At 38.4% G+C, this 17,263-nt stretch overlaps 1 protein-coding gene across 14 annotated transcripts in view; it reads left to right on the plus strand.

Moving 5' to 3' along the window:
* TRIM37 (tripartite motif containing 37) overlaps positions 1–17,263 on the plus strand; it is a 127,098-nt gene that overhangs the window by 15,546 nt on the left and 94,289 nt on the right. For 12 of the 14 annotated variants that reach the window (XR_004179279.1, XM_021928242.2, XM_031657047.1 and 9 more), the window contains exons 4-8: positions 1,926–2,042; positions 6,605–6,692; positions 9,460–9,582; positions 10,796–10,919; positions 14,906–14,973. Coding sequence is in view for 11 of the 14 variants with exons in the window: in XM_021928242.2 (XP_021783934.1) it covers positions 1,926–2,042; positions 6,605–6,692; positions 9,460–9,582; positions 10,796–10,919; positions 14,906–14,973 (520 nt within the window). In the remaining 3 variants the exon portion in view is untranslated. Of the gene's footprint in view, positions 1–1,925; positions 2,043–6,604; positions 6,693–9,459; positions 9,583–10,795; positions 10,920–14,905; positions 14,991–17,263 lie in introns of those variants that run through there. The other 2 variants (XM_021928246.2, XM_021928244.2) reach the window with 2 other exon arrangements.

A 17,263-nucleotide genomic window follows, 5' to 3' on the forward strand; every position in this document is an offset into this window, starting at 1 on the left:
CATGAGAATCGCTTGAACCTAGGAGGTGGAGGTTGGAGTGAGCTGAGATCGCACTGCTGCACTTGAGCCAACGTCGCGCCATTGTACTCCAGCCTGAGTGACAGAGCGAGAGTGTGTCTCAAAAAAAAAAAAAAAAATCCATATGGTAGAGATAAATATAAAATAAAAAGGCTTCTGATTCTGATACTCCCTGCCCTGTCTTCTCACTTAATAACACTTGCAAAAGAAATTGTTGGATTTGGTATCTATTCTTCTAGACTATTTTTTGTGCATGTACTTTGTAATGCCCTAATCCAGTATAATTGTGCCTATATTTAAATATATGCGTATGTGATTCCCATATGCTTTTTCTTAAAATGTACCAATGATATAATATTGTTTTGCAGTTTGCTTTTTCATGTAAAATATGGTAGGTATCTTTTCTTGATTGTATGTATATATAAGTCATTTTTTTTAAAAGTGACTAATCAATGTTATGACTATACCTTGATTTATTTATCCCCATATTGAGAGACATTTAGGTTATCTCTACTTTTGGTTTCAAAAAATAATGCTGGAGTGCCATCTGTTGCCCATTTTTTCGTTTTGTATTCACTTTTCTTTACTTTTTATTTTTTTGAGACAAGGTCTCGCTCTGTCGTCCAGGCTGGAGTGCAGTGGCGCGATCTCAGCTCACTGCAGCCTCGACCTCCTGGGCTCAGGTGATCCTCCTACGTCAACCTGCCTCCTAACTGGGACCACTGGTGTGTGCTACCATGCCAAGCTAATTTCGTTTATTTTTTGTAGAGATGAGATGTCACTGTTTTTGCCAAACTGGTCTTGACTTCCTGGGCTCAAGGGATCCTACCACCTTGACCTCCCAAAGTGCTAGGATTGTAGGTGTGAACCAGTGTGCCCAGTCCCACCTTTCTTATATTATCTTATAAGACCAGCACTGTCAAGTAGAACTTTTTATAATGATGAAAGTGTTCTATGTCTACACTCTCCGGTATGGTAGCCACTAGCTGCGTGTGGTTGTTGATCACTTGAAATGTGTCTAGTGTGGCTATATGATGAAATTTTATTTAGTTATTTATTTTTGAAAAGGAGTCTCACTCTTTCTCCAGGCTGGGGTGCAGTGGCGCAATCTTGGCTCACTGCATCCTCAATCTCCCTGGCTCAGGTGGTCCTCCTACCTCAGCTTCACGGGTAGCTGGGACTACAGGCACATGCCACGACGCTTGGCTAATTATTTGTAGAGACAGGGTTTCATCATGTTGTCCAGGCTGGTCTTGAACACCTCGGTTCAAGCAATCTACCCGCCTCAGCCTCCCAAAGTGTTGGGATTACAGGCATGAGCCACCATGCCAACAGTACAGCATTAGACTCAGAAGTTGAGAATTCAGTCCATATTCTGAATCATATGTTTTTGTTTAGTTTTTTTGTTTGTTTTTGTAAATGACGTGTTAATATGGTGAAAATAAGTTGCAAAGAGTATTTTTCATTGTGTCTTTTTCTTTTTTCTTTTTTTTTTAGTTTTAATAGTGTTATGGGGCCAGGTAGTGGCTCATACCTGTAATCCCAGTACTTTGGGAGGATCACTGGAGGCCAGGAGTTCAAGACCGGCCTGGGAAATATAGCGAGATCCCTGTCTTTACAAAAAATTTTAAAATTACCTGGATTTGATGGTGTGCTGCTGTAGTCCCAGCCACTCAGGAGGCTGAGGCAGGAGGATCGCTTGAGCCCAGGAGGTCAAGGCTGCAGTGAACCATGATCATGCATGCTGCTGCATTCCACCCTGGGTCATAGAGTGAAACTCTATCTCTTAAAAAAAAATAGTGTTATGGTATGAGTATTATTGTGCTCTCTATTTTGAGAAATGTGTTTATTTTATAAAATAATCTGAAATTCATGAATTAGTGTATATGTATGGATTTTCTCCCCAGTGCTCCACTCCAGCTACGAGAACTAGTAAATTGTCGTTGGGCAGAAGAAGTAACACAACAGCTTGATACTCTTCAACTCTGCAGTCTCACCAAACATGAAGAAAATGAAAAGGACAAGTATGTCCTCAATTTCTTTGTTCAATATGGAATGGATTTTGCCTTTGTGTTGTTTAATGACACTATATTGGTAGTTGCCATTTAGTTATTTATGAATAAGTAGTATTAAATTTCTTAAGTTTTTAATTCTTTCAATCATGTGCTGTTGCTGTTAAGTAACATATTCTTATTATGTTTATTTAACAGCGGTTATTTCATGCCATGTATATACACAGACACCCCTTGCCCTCTCCTCCCCCCATACAGAAAGTGCTTTGCTAGATGATAGGCATACAGAGGTAAATGAGACATAATTTCTGTTAACTGCTTAATGGGGACACAGTGATAATACTGTGTTAAGTCATTTGAGGGACAAGAGTGAATAAATGGTCTTATGTTCCATGATTGAAGAATTTTGAACGTATCTGGAGAGTTGTTATGGGGAGCAGATAAAGAAAGGAAAGAATGATGTGACAGTGATTTGTTTTTATAGATGAAGAAGCTACAACATGGTTAATTGTAAGGCTTCACTGTGCAGCAATAGTAAAATAACTTGAATTAGGTGAGAGTCCAGGACCCTTGAATGTTTAGAAATAAAACCTGGTCACTTTCTGTAGAGTCACAACATGGTAAAGCAAGAGGTTGAAACCTCACAGGTCATTAGAAAAAATTTTATTTGTTTCTTCATTATACTGAGGAACTAGAACCATAGAAATAAGAGAACAGGGCATGGTGGTGTGCACCTATAGTCTCAGCTACTTGGGAGGCTCAGGTAGGAGGATCTCTTGAGCCCAGAGGATGGCTTAGGTAACATAGCAAGACCCCCATCTCTTAAAAAAAGAAAAAGAAAAAAAAAGAGGCTTAATTATGGTAGTATATGGTAGTATAACACCATATTCTGATAATTATGGTAGTATAACACCATATTCTGATGCATAATCAGAATTAAAACGTATTATTCGGGCGGGTGTGGTGGCTCATGCCTATAATCCCAGCACTTTGGGAAGCCGAGACGGGTGGATTACCTGTGGTCAGGAGTTCAAGACCAGCCTGGCCAATGTGGAGAACCCCGTCCCTACTAAAAATACAAAAATTTGCTGGGTGTGGTGGTGGACACCTGTAATCCCAGCTACTTGGCAGGCTGAGGCAGGAGAATCACTTGAGCCCAGGAGGCATAGGTTGCAGTGAGCTGAGATGGTGTCATTGCACTCCAGCCTGGGTGACAGAGCAAGACTCCGTCTCCCCAAAAAAAAACTAAAACTAAAAAGCTGCTATTCAGGTTTAACTGCACTTTTAAGGAATTCTGTCATTTGTAGCATTGTGGAAGTCTCACCAAAAATAGTTATTTAATTTCTTTTCTATATAATAACACATTTCTTAGGTGAACACTTAGGTGTTTTTCCTCTGAAGTGGTGGGTATTACTATTTGGAAAGACCCTTTACCTCTTGTTGGGCCTGTTCTATTAGAGCCTCTCAAAAGGAATGGATTGCTACAGTTTGCTAACCTGCTAGTCTTTCTTATTTGCTGTTTGATGCCTACTGGCCTCCCCTTTTTGCAGGTGAATACAGGCTGTTGATTAAGAGGAGTTTTGGCAAATTTTCTATATTGTAAAAGCTATATTATAAATTTGGTATTTTGGAAGTCTTGCTATGTGAGCTTCCAAACAGTATCTGATATATTTTTTCTAACCTTTATTAATTTCCCATTTGATACTCTGATTACTTATGAATTAGAAATATAAAATATAAACCTATGTAAGTATTTTCTCTAAGATCGATGTCCTTCATCAATGAAATGCTTTTTTAAAAATGCGTGAGTGGGTCAGGCGCAGTGGCTCATGCTTGTAATCCCAGCGCTTTGGGAGGCCGGGGCAGGTGGATCACCTAAGGTCAGGAGTTCAAGACCAGCCTGGCCAACATGGTGAAACCCTGTCTGTAGTAAGAATACAAAAATTAGCTGAGCGTGGTGGTGGGCGCCTGTAATCCCAACTACTTGGGAGGCTGAGGCAGCAAGAATTGCTTGAACCCAGAAAGTGTAGGTTGTAGTGGGCCAAGATCATGCCACTGCATTCCAGCCTGGATGACAGAGCTAGACTCCGTCTCAAAAAAAAAAAATTGCAAGAGTATATCTACTTTATAAACAATAGAATACTTAAAACATTTTAATTATGGTAAAATACACATAAAATTACCATCTTAATTTTTTTTTTTTTTTTTGAGATGGAGTCTCGCTCTGTCGCCCAGGCTGGAGTGCAGTGGCGCGATCTCAGCTCACTGTAAGCTCCGCCTCCCGGGTTCACGCCATTCTCCTGCCTCAGCCTCCTGAGTAGCTGGGACTACAGGCGCCCGCCACCGCGCCCGGCTAATTTTTTTGTATTTTTAGTAGAGACGGGATTTCACCGTGTTTGCCAGGATGGTCTCGATCTCCTGACCTTGTTATCCGCCCGCCTCGGCCTCCCAAAGTGCTGGGATTACAGGTGTGAGCCACCACGCCCGGCAATCATTTTTAAATGTACAATTCAGTTATGTTAAGCATGTTCACATGTTCAACCAATCTCCAAAACTTTTTAAACTTGCAAATCTGAAACTGTACCCATTAAACCACTCCCCATTCCCTCTTCCCACCAGCCCCTGGCAGCCACCATCGTACTTTCTGTTTCTATCGGTTTGAGTACTCTGGATACCGCATATAAGTAAAACCGTACAGTACCTATCTTTTTGTAACTGGTTTATTTTACTTAGCATAATGTCCTCAAGGTTCATCCATGTGTCAAAATTTCCTACCTTTTTAAGGCTGAGTAATATTATATTGTATGTATATGTCACATTTTGTTTATCCATTCATCTGTCAGTGAAAATGGCGTTGCTTCCACCTTTGGGCTGTAGTGAATAATGTTGCTATGAACATGGATGTTCATGTCTTTGAGACTCTACTTTCAGTTCTTTTGGTTATGTAATCAGAAGTAGCATTGCTAGATCGTATGGTAATTCTATTTTTAATTTAAGTTTTTAAGGAATCTCCATACTGTTTTCCATAGTGATTGTACCATTTTACAGTCCCACCAACAGTGCACAAGGGTTCCAGTTTCTCCACATCCTGGCCAACACTTGCTTTTTTTTTTGTTTTTTTATAGCAACCATCCTAATATGGTATGAGGTTAGGATTCACATTTCTGTAATGATTAGTAGTGATGAGCACCTTTTCATATGCTTACTGGAGATCTTTTGCTCATGTTTAAATGGGAGTTTTAAAAATTTATTTGTTGAATTATAGGTGTTATTTATATATTCTGGATATTAAACCTTCATTCTTCTCTCTCTCTCTTTTTTTTTTTTTTTTTTTTTTTTTGAGGCAAAGTCTTGCTCTGTTGCCCAGGCTGGAGTGCAGTGGTGTGATTATCAGCTCACTGCAACCTCTGCCTCCCGGGTTCAAGTGATTCTCGTGCCTCAGCCTTCTGAGTAGCTGGGATTACAGGCGTGTACCACCACGCCTAGCTAATTTTTTGTGTTTCTAGTAGAGAAGGCGTTTTCACTATTTTGGCCAGGCTGGTCTCAAACTCCTGGCCTCAAGTGATCCATCTGCCTTTGCCTCCCAAAGTGCTGGGATTACAGGCATGAGCCACCACCACACCCGGCCTGTGGTTTATTTGTGTATATGGTGTAAAGTAAGGGTCTGTGTTAGTCTGCTAGGTCTTCCATAACAATACTGCTGAGTAGCTTAAACAATAGAAATTTATTTTCTCACAGTTCTGATAGGTGTTAAGTCCCAGATTAAATGCTGGTAGTGTTGGTTTCTGGTGAGGCCTCCCTTTCTCCTTGACTTATAGATGGCCACCACCTAGCTCTGTCCTCACATGATCTTTGCTATGTGCACGTGCACGCCTGGTGTCTCCTCCTCTTATAAAGGACACCAGTGCTGTTGGATTTGGGTCCTGCCGTTACGATCCTTACTTAACCTTAATTACTTTCTTAAAGGCTCTGTCTGCTAATACATTCACACTGGGGGTTAAGGCTTTACCCTATGAATTTGAGGGGGGACATAGTCAATCCATAACAGAGTCTAACTTTATTGTTTTCCATGTGAATATCCAGTTTAAAAGAAAGTTTAAAATTGAGTTGTTCATTTTCCAGGAGGGTCTAGTATTAACTCGTGCAGTTAATCATGTGTCTTGATTATTGTTATCATTGACCACATGTAGGAAAAGTACTTGTGCATGCTCATGTAGGTATAAATGCATAATCAATATTATTAAGCACATGCCCAGAATGTAGTAGTACAATAGAATTTACCATCTGTAGTGCTGCTTGGAAATGATGCAATATATATGATGTCTTTAAGAAGCAAATCTGTATTTTGCATGTGATTATAAAGTCCAGATCAATGAAAACAGTACTTTAAAAAAATTGTCCACATAAACTTCTTTAGCTTACTTTACAGAAGCCATGGAGTACATTTTATACTGTGTTTCTTGAGACATAATCATTTAAAATTGACCTGTTTGCTCAAGCTTAAGAATTTGTGGAGGTGATAATGTTCCAATTTTATTTAATTTATAACTTTATTTTCTTTTCATAATGTATAGATGTGAAAATCACCATGAAAAACTTAGTGTGTTTTGCTGGACTTGTAAGAAGTGTATCTGCCATCAGTGTGCACTTTGGGGAGGAATGGTGAGCAGAACAAATTCAGTATTTTTTTTTTAGTTAGAGACTAGAAGGCACTGAAATACTTATTCAGATAGAAAATAGTGTCATTATGCTCTCGTAGAATGAAAATTAAAATACATCTGCTTTATAGATGCTTTATTAAAGGTATCGTACTTTTATTCTAGAGAATCTTGTTTGTGCGGTTTAATGTAGGACATGGGCCCCTTACATAAATATTTTAACCTCTAACACCTATGCAACATATCCTCTATTCATTTGCAAATCTTTTTGTTGTAGGATCCAGGTCACTTTTTTCATTAAAGGTCAGTTGATCGATGTACTGGCCAGGGTTTCCAATTTTAGTTCCTTTAAAATGGAGCAAGAACTTAGACACTTGTGAAACAACATTGAGTGCACATATCTAGATCTTATAATTATTTTCTGTTTTTTACATTCTTTTTTCCAATTGAATTCAAGAGCAGTTTTTAAAGACAGTCTGCCATTATTGAGCTTGAAGCATTGAAGTTAGTTTTCTTAGAAGCAGCTTTTTTATTTTAAAGTCATGTTCTGTTGTTTACTGAATACTTTTTTTTCTCGAGAAAAAATTTCGCACTCATTGCTGAGGCTGGAGTGCAATGGTGGGATCTCGGCTCACCACAACCTCTGCCTCCCGGGTTCAAGTGATTCTCCTGCCTCAGCCTCCCTAGTAGCTGGGATTACAGGCATGCGCCACCACCACGCCTGGCTAATTTTGTATTTTCAGTAGAGACAGGGTTTCTCCATGTTGGTCAGGCTGGTCTTGAACTCCCGACCTCGGGTGATCCACCTGCCTCAGCCTCCCAAAGTGCTGGGATTACAGGCGTGAGCCACCGTGCCTGGCCTCTGAATACTTAATTAAATGATCTCCTTACAATATTAAGTACAATTGGCCTAAATAGGTTGAGAATAAATACAATAGATTCTCAGTGAGGAAAAATAAGTGATGGGGGAAATGGAAGTGGGTAGGTATCTAGAGTTCCCATGAGAATTGATCATTCTGTGGACATCAGTCAGTATGTTTTACCTAGAAAGTGACAGGCCAGATTGGTTGAGTAGAGCTCAATTCAGAGAGCTTTCTGTTAGAATTTGAATATTAATGCGCTGACTAGAAAAAATTAAGAAGTTCTTACATTTAATACTTTAAATACATAGGTTTTGTAAGATAATAAGTAGAGACTTTTTTTCTATACTTAAAGTGAACATGTAAAAATCTACATCTTTTTTGGAGACAATAATGGGATACTTTGGCTAAATAAGACAATTCTAGTAAGAACTTATAGGAGGCTTCTTATATTAAAAATTTAATAATTCTGGTTACCAATCAAAATTATTTTTAGGTAGTTAGCTATAAAAATTGTTCTTTGAGTTGAATGCAACTGAATTTGTGAGGTTACTACAGAAATAGCCTTCTATCTCTGTAGTAATTCTGTGGGATGGAAAATGGGTTCATTGCCTTTGTTAATTTTGTATCCTGGGCTTTTTCTTCGAGCATCTTTCTAATTCATTCACCTGTGGTAAAGACTAGGGATTTGGTGATGAACATATCAAACAATTAATTACATATTTAATTGGTGTGATAAATTGGAGGAATAAATACAGAGAGCTGATGAGGATGCATAACTATAGCAGCTGATCCTGTAAATCTGAGCTGCAAAGGATGAGTAGGATTAAGACAAACTAAGATGGGAGAGGGAAGATGGAGAATTATTATTATTTGCTTTGTTTTGTTTTTTCGAGATAGAGTCTCACTCTGTCACCCAGGCTGGAGTGCAGTGGCATGATCTCAGCTCACTCCAACCTCTGCCTCCTGGGTTCAACTGGTTCTCCAGCCTCAGCTTCCTGAGTAGCTGGGATTACAGGCATGTGCCACCATGCCCAGCTAATTTTTATATTTTTTAGTAGAGATGGGGTTTCACTATATTGGCCAGGCTGATCTCGAACTCCTGACCTCAGGTGATCCACCCGCCTCAACCTCCCAAATTGCTAGTATTGCAGGCATGAGCCACCGTGCCTGGCATTATTATTATTTTTGGTTTTTATTTTTAAAAAATTATTATAATTTTTTGGTACAAAGTCTCTCTCTATCACCTGGGCTGGAGTACAGTGACCCGATCACAGCTCACTGTAAGCTCTGCCTCCCAGGTTCAAGCAATTCTCATGTCTCAGCCTCTTGAGTAGCTGAGATTACAGGTGTGTGCCACCATCCGTGGCTACTTTTTGTATTTCAGTAGAGACGTGTTTTCGCCATGTTGGCCAGGCCAGTATTGAATTCCTTGGTTCAAGCGATCTGCCCTCCTTGGCCTCCCAGAGTACCAGGATTATAGGCATGAGCCACTCCCCCCAGCTGAGAATTATTTTTTAATAAGAGGGAGTAATTTTTGTAAAGTCCTGGTGTAAAGAAGTTTGAGGACGTGGAAGAAAACTAGTGTTGCCTTAGAGAATAGTGAGTGACTGATAAGGTTGTAGCAGATGATTTGGGCTGTGGCTAAAGATTTTGGTTCTTTTTAGTAAGTTAATTTCTAGTTAAATGAGTATTTTGCTAAAGCCCTTTATGTACAATGTTGAAAGAGTTCCTGCATGGACTAAGTGATTTTAAGCAGGCACTGGCCTGCTTCAACAAAATTAATTAGCTAATAAGATAAAGTTCATTTGAAATATTTACCAGTTTATTAGTGTCCATAGAGTGTTACACAGGAATGTAAATGCAGATGAGATATGTGAAAGTATTCTAAAGCTACTCTAATTTAAATAGCATGGCGGACATACCTTTAAACCTTTGGCAGAAATTTATGAGCAACATGTCACTAAAGTGAATGAAGAGGTAGCCAAACTTCGTCGGCGTCTCATGGAACTGATCAGCTTAGTTCAAGAAGTGGTAAGACTACTACTAAAATATAATTATTTTGTTTTTAATCTGTAATGTATAATAATATATTTATATAATATAAGTTAATCAGATGTTGAAATCAAGATTTTCAAGATTTGTAAATTTGATAGGCTGTACCTATAGTCAAATCCCATAAATTTCAGAGTATCTGAGAAATTTCCATACAAAACCCCTGGCTTGTAAGGAAGCAGTTGGAGTCAGAGAATTACCACCTATGCAGAATTAGAAAATCAGTGAAATTAAAAAGTCCATTTGTTACAGAGTCAATAATTAACTTATTTTTTCTTTTTTTTGAGACGGAGTTTCACTCTTGTGTCCCAGGCTGGAGTGCAGTGGCAAGATCTCAGCTCACTGCAACCTCCACCTCCCGGGCTCAAGTGATTCTTCTGCCTCACCCTCCCCAGTGGCTGGGATTACAGGTACCTGCCACCATGCCTGGCTAATTTTTGTATTTTTAGTAGAGACAGGGTTTCACCATATTGGCCAGGCTGGTTTCAAACTCCTGACCTCATGATCCACCTGCCTTGGCCTCCCAAAGTGCTAGGATTACAGGCGTGAGCCACTGTGCCTGGCCCTAATAATTGACTTCTAAACAGAATCAATATTGACTTTTACAGTCATTCATTAAGTTATACACTCTTTGGATCTCCAGCTTTTGGGTGAGTTTCTTTTGCTAAGGAATGAACTATTTGTGATGTCCTGATTTAGAACTCCACAGAGTTGAAAGTGTAATATTTAACATTACTCTTTAGATATTGTATAGGTCAAACAGCTTTAGTGGGCTATTTATAATGTTATTTCTGTGAAAAAGTGTGATAAGCCCCAAAGAATGAAATACTAAGCATATTTTTAGAATACATTTTGTTTCAAGTTGGCAGAATGACAGTCATAAGTGTGGTTTATGGACCATTTCCTAACTTAAAATGAAGTTTGTGGACCATATGCTAAATTAAAAACATGCCTTCTTTGTTTTACCCCTTTAGGAATCAAGAACCAAGTGATCATTTATAACATTCTTTATGCAGAAAATTTGTGTTTTTGATTGCATGTCTGCCGTTTTGAAATATAAGCGAGTTGGGTCATTTCCATTTGACCTTCCTCTACCTTTTTCCTATTATCTATTCTAGGCAATATTATAATGTGGTGCTTCTGTTTTTAAAATCTACCCCCTTAAAATTATTCTTACCTGTTTATCTTCTAGGAAAGGAACGTAGAAGCTGTAAGAAATGCAAAAGATGAGCGTGTTCGGGAAATTAGGAATGCAGTGGAGATGATGATTGCACGGTTAGACACACAGCTGAAGAATAAACTTATAACACTGATGGGTAAGTGTTTTTGTATGCTGTTGGAGTACCTGGTGCTTTCAGCTTCTTTGAGATTCAGTCTTTGAAGAGGAAGGGTGGTGATCCTGGGAAGAAATCTTGAGATTTTAGGCAACTCCATGTTGTTAAAGTTTAGACAGATAAATGTTTGACTTGTATTTAGAAATGGTAGGAGATAAAAGTTTTCATAGCCATTTGGATGAAAATCCAAGTTTTCATAGCCATTTGGATGAAAATCCTAATGGCCACTGGGCATTATTGTTAGGTAGCTTTTTCTCCAAATCTAACAGAATTCCTTCTACTAATGTTCCATATCCTTTGCATCCGTTTTCATTGAGGATGAAGAAACTGACATTTGTAAATACCAGCGTCATCCCCTGCCAGTTTTTTCTTAGAGATTTAAAGTCTCAGCTTTTGATTTCTAGTAGGGTTCATTTTACATATGTTTAATTATATTTATTGGTGATCTTTTGCTTTTCAAAGATTCCTTCATTCTTCTTTGATTGTGGAGCCTGGTATTAAACTTAAAATTTAAGTAAAAATTTGATCCAATGCTATAGTTTTGTTTGATTTGTTTTGGTGATCTTAGTCTTCCCAGTGTTTTGCTGACTGAAACCAGCTTTGCATTTTTTTTAGCATAGTCCAAAGTGAAATATATGTACTTTAAATAAGGTGTGAACAAAGAATTTTTTTTTTGGCTGTCTTGATTCTCCGCAGAGTGTAGCCATGTCTTTGTGTCATCCAAAATAATGATTTTATCCATTTTATTTTTAACATTTAAAAAACGAGATGTAAATATCTTTGAGTTTGTATATTTGTGTATCATTTCATAAATTGCTTTTCTATTATAATACTATACTATTTAATATCTGATTTTTAGTTTTTTTCCCACAGACCAGGCAATTAGACAAAACCTGTAGGTATTGATTATACTGGTCACAATGCCACTTAAAGATTTCATGTAAATGAAAATCGCAATTGTGCTTAGGTCCTCAGTTGCAGTCATACATGTAGGTGATCTTAGTTTTTCAGAACTTTAGATAATATTTGAGATCCCTTTAAGTTCATTAAGCCATGTAGAGTGCTGGATGTTGATACATATTAGGACTTTAAAATTGAGGGGATCTTGAATGTTGATGTAATCTTCAGTAGTAGCCAGATACACATTTGCATATGGTGTTGTTTCTCTTGAGTGAATTTGTTCATTGCTTCATTTATTTAATTGAATCAACTAAAAGCTAAATAATACCACAGTACAGATCTCATAAGTTTATTAATTTTGCTACCTGTATAACTCCGTGAAATAACTTCCCTTTACAATAACTGAACTTGCCCTGCTTTTGTGGCTTTCAAATTATTTTTCATTATGAAAAATTATAATTTGTGATTTCCAGGATAGCTTTTATGATTAAATAGGATTCTTTCTAAGGATAAGAGGTGGGGAGAAGGATATTTTCAGGGTTAGTATATCTTTAGAATAGTCTCATAAGCCTCAGATTTTTAATTCATACCGTAATATCTGCCACTAATTTATTATTATTAGTATTAGTATTAGTATTATTGAGACGGAGTCTTGCTCTGTCATCCGGGCTGGAGTGCAGTGGCACTATCTCAGCTCACTGCAACCTCCGCCTCCCGGGTTCAAGCAATTCTCCTGCCTCAGCCTCCCGAGTAGCTGGGACTACAGGCATGTGCCACTACCCCTGGCTAATTTTTTTTATTTTTAGTAGAGATGGGGGTTTCACCACTTTGGCCAGGCTGGTCTTGAACTCCTGACCTGAAGTGATCCACCTGCCCCCACTTCCCAAAGTGCTGGGATTACAAGTGTGAGCCACCACACCTGGCCTCTGCCACTAATTTTTTTTTTTTTTTTTTTTTTTTTTTTGAGATGGAGTCTCACTCTGTTGCCCAGGCTAGAGTGCAGTGGCAAGATCTCAGCTCACTGCAACCTCTGCTTCCCAGGTTCCAGCGATTCTTCTGCTTCAGCCTCCCAAGTAGCTGGAACTACAGGCACATGCCACCACACCCTGCTAATTTTTGTATTTTTAGTAGAGGCAGGGTTTTACTATATTGGCCAGGCTGGTCTCAAACTCCTGACCTTGTGATCCGCCTGCCTTGGCCTCCCAGAGTGCTAGGATTACAGGCGTGAGCCACCACCCCTGGCCTCTGCCCCTCATTTTTAAGTTTAATTATGTACTGTAATGTGGTCCATAGGCTAATGTTTTAGGATTGTGGGATGTGGAGATAGTAGAATTTATGTCTGATAATACTAGATTCTAGCTAATACTTTATTTTAACTCTTTTTGCAATCTAGAAATTCTGAGTTTTATTTCAAAAATAAAAGTTCTAGGCTGAGGCAGGTGGATCTCTTGAGCCCAGGGGTTCAAGACCAGCCTGGGCAATGTGGCGAAACCCCATCTCTACCAAAAAAAAAAAAAAAGGAAGAGGAAGAAGAAAAATTAGCGAGGTGCGATAGCATGCTCCTGTAGTCCCAGCTACTCGGGAGGCTGAGGTGGGAAGCTCACTTGAGCCTGAGAGGTGGAGGTTGCAGTGAGCCAAGATCGCGCCACTACAATCCAGCCTGGGCGACAGAATCAGACCCTGTCTCAAAAAATAAATAAAGTCCGGGCTCCTTGGCTCATGCCTATAATCCCAGCACTTTGGGAGGTCGAGGCAGGCAGATCATTCTCAGGTTGGGAGTTCGAGATCAGCCTGACCAACATGGAGAAACCCCGTCTCTACTAAAAATACAAAATTAACCGGTCATGGTGGCACATGCCTGTAATCTCAGCTACTAGGGAGGCTGAGGCAGGAGAATCACTTGAACCCGAGAGGCGGAGGTTGCGTGAGCTGAGTTGGCACCATTGCATTCCAGCCTGGGCAACAAGAGTGAAACCCCATCTCAAAAAATAAATAAAATAAAAGTTCTACCTGTTAAATGTTTTTTCTTATCAAATAACACAACAGATTGATAAAACTTTTGCTATCCTCATGGATATACTTCCAGTTTTTCAAATTTTGGGTTTATAAAGAAAATGGCCTGATTTGGTAAGCATACCTATCTTCTTTTTGTTTAAAAACATGTCAAGCATTTTCTTCCTTTTCTGTAATGATAATTTCTGTAATGATAATTTTTTTGTTTGTAATTTGAGACAGGGTCTCACTCTGTTGCCCAGGCAGGACTGCAGTGGTGCGATCAAGGCTCACTGCATGACTACATGCAGCCTTGACCACCTGGACTCAAGCAATTCTCATGCCTCAGCCTCTTGAGTAACTGGGACTGCAGGCATGCACCGCCACTCTTGGCTAATTTTAATTTTTTTGTAGGGACTGAGTCTTACCATGTTGCCTAGGCTGGTCTCAAATACCTAGGCTCAAGTTATCCTCTTGCTTTGGCCTCCCAAAGTGCTGGGATTACAGGCATGAGCCACTGACCCCCGGCAGTAATAATTTGTTTATCCTTTTCTGTCTCCAAGTCTTTGAGATTATTCACCTCTCTGGGAATTTTTTTTTTTTAAACAGGTCCTTGTATATTCACAGGACAGACCTTTTGCTGACATTTAACCTAAAACTCTGGCCCACTTTGTATTCTCTGTTAAGCCACAGTTAAATTTGGTGAAAAGTTATTTCAGAATAACTGACTGAATGAAATTCATGTTATTGCTTCTTCCCAAGGGAATATGAAAATCTAGAAAAGTAAATTTTTTGCGTAAAGTATATTGTCATTGCACATTTCATTTCTTAGATAAATTCAGTGTAAGTGATAATCTTCTCTAAAACTAATTAGAATTGGTTCTGAAGTTCCATTTTCAAGGCTACTATAATATTCAACCTCTGAAAGTTGAATGAGAATTTTTAGGGTAGCTGTAATGAGGAATTTTTGCTTACTTGAAGTGTATTTCTTGTTATTAAATATGTTCTTTGGAAGTTAATTTCATTCTTAAACCAGTAATGAGCCCAAGTGTTGATGATTCACTATTTTTAATCAGGTCAGAAGACATCTCTAACCCAAGAAACAGAACTTTTGGAATCCTTACTTCAGGAGGTGGAGCACCAGGTGATGAAATATTAAATGTAATGAAATAGTCTTTATCCTTTTTTCTCTGTATACTATAAAAGTTTTGTTTTTTTTTTTTTGACAGAGATTATCTGTTTGAGATCAAAAGATCTGTTGATCTTTGTGTTATAATGGAGATTTTTATGAAATAGGAATCAGCTGATTCTTCTCAAGTTTTTTCTTCATGTTTGGGAACCGCATTAGAACTATATTCTGCTTTGTAAGAACAGAATTGTTTCCATAGAAATCTGAATGTATAAGAGGTTAAAATCTCCCCACGCTGTGGGGATATTATTGCCAGTTACTTTACATCTAGTGATTATTACGCTAAAGTTTAGCATTTTTATTTATTGAGGAAATATTAAGTCCTAAATAGATAGAGGCATCATTGTAAATATTGGTGATACAGCAGTGAACAAAATGGCAAAATTCTGTCCTCATAGAGTTTATATTTTAGATTAGGGTGCGTGAATATGAAGTATATAGTAAATGAGTACATAAAATATATAGTGTTGCATAAGTATTTGATATATTCACTTGTCTGGAATTTGCTTTCTGTAATTTCTCTCTATGCCTTATACACAGCTATCTCCTGAGATTTTTATCTTAGTCATTCTGGGGACTCCCTTGACATCTTTCTTGTGTTGAATCCTATATTTCCTGATTCCTCTGGTATCTACTTTCTTAGTTTACTTGTTTTGTTTTAATATCCCACTTCCCTCAGTAGCTTTCCAGGAAGGGTAATCAGAACACATTTTTCTTGACTACATTGTCTGGAAATATTTTTATTTTATTTTTGGACTTGATTGACAATTTAGCTGGTAGAATTCAGCACATAAATATTTACTAAATACTCTTATTTTTCTTCATTATCCCCAATCTTTTTTCCTTTTCCTTTTTACACACATACATGTATATCTGTGTGGTATTGGCCCCAGGACCTTAATGGATACCAAAATCTTCAGATACTCAAGTCCCTTATATAAAATGGCATAGTATTTGCATGTAACCTATACACATCTCCCATATACAGAGTGTCAAATTATGACCTTTTGGTCAATGACAGACTGCATATGTGACAATGGTCCCATAAGATTAAAATGGAGCTGAAATATTTCTGTTGCCTAATGGTGATGTCTAGTGACATCATAGCCATTGTAATGTAGTAGCACAAAGCATTAATCACGTGTTTATGGTAATTCTGGTGTAAACAAACATACTGCGCTGCTAGTTGTATAAAAATATAACACACATAATTATGTATATAGTATGTAATACTTGATAAGTATGATAAACAACTATGCTACTGGTTTATGTATTTACTATACCATACCATTCATTATTCTAGAATATATTCTAGCGTTTACTCCTACTTTTTTAAAAAAAAGTTGTCTATATTCCAGAAGAAGACATTGTTAGCATTGTAGATCCATAGATGGTAGTACCCCTGAAGACCTTTCAATGGGACAAGATATGGAGGTGGAAGGTGGTGATACTGATGATCCTGACCACGTGTAGGCCTAGGCCATTGTCTTAGTTTTTAACAAAACAGTATTGGGATTGGGTGTACGCCTGTAGTCCCAGCTACTCAGGAAGCTGAGGTGGGACGATTGCCTTAGCCCAGGAATTCAAGGCTGCAGTGTGCTATGATTGTACCTGTGAAAAGTCACTGCACTCGCCTGAGAAGTATAGCAAGACCTATCTGTTTAAAAAAGTAAACAAATAGGCCGGGCGTGGTGGCTCATGCCTGTAATCTCTGTACTTTCAGAGGCCAAGGTGGGCAGATAATTGAGTGAGTTCAAGATCAGCCTGGGCAACATGGCGAAACTCCGTCTCTACTAAAAATACAAAACTTAGCTGGGTGGGGTGGCACATGCCTGTAGTCCCAGCCACTTGGGAGATTGAGGCATGAAAATTACTTGAACCCGGGAGGCGGAGGCTTGCATTGAGCCGAGATCGTGTCACCGCACTCCAGCCTGGGCGACAGAGTGAGACCCTGTCTCAAAAAAAAAAAAAAAAAAAAGTAAATAATATTAACTGAAAAATGTAGGCTACATGGTGATATAGCCTGTTAGTGTTTATGTAAAGTTTGAAAACATTCAAAACATTGTTTATGGATATATGTACACACATAGTAATTGCAGAACCACATGTATGGTGATAATAAACTTCTGTTGAAGGGAGCAAGTTGCTTTTGGAAGAAATGGTGTCAAGGAAGGATATACACAGTAAGCATTCAATTAATATAAGTTAAAATTTTTTGTATTATGTGTGTATGTATGTACATATA

The sequence above is a fragment of the Papio anubis genome, chromosome 17 (assembly GCF_008728515.1).
Source record: "Papio anubis isolate 15944 chromosome 17, Panubis1.0, whole genome shotgun sequence".
Classification (NCBI taxonomy): Eukaryota; Metazoa; Chordata; class Mammalia; order Primates; family Cercopithecidae; genus Papio; species Papio anubis.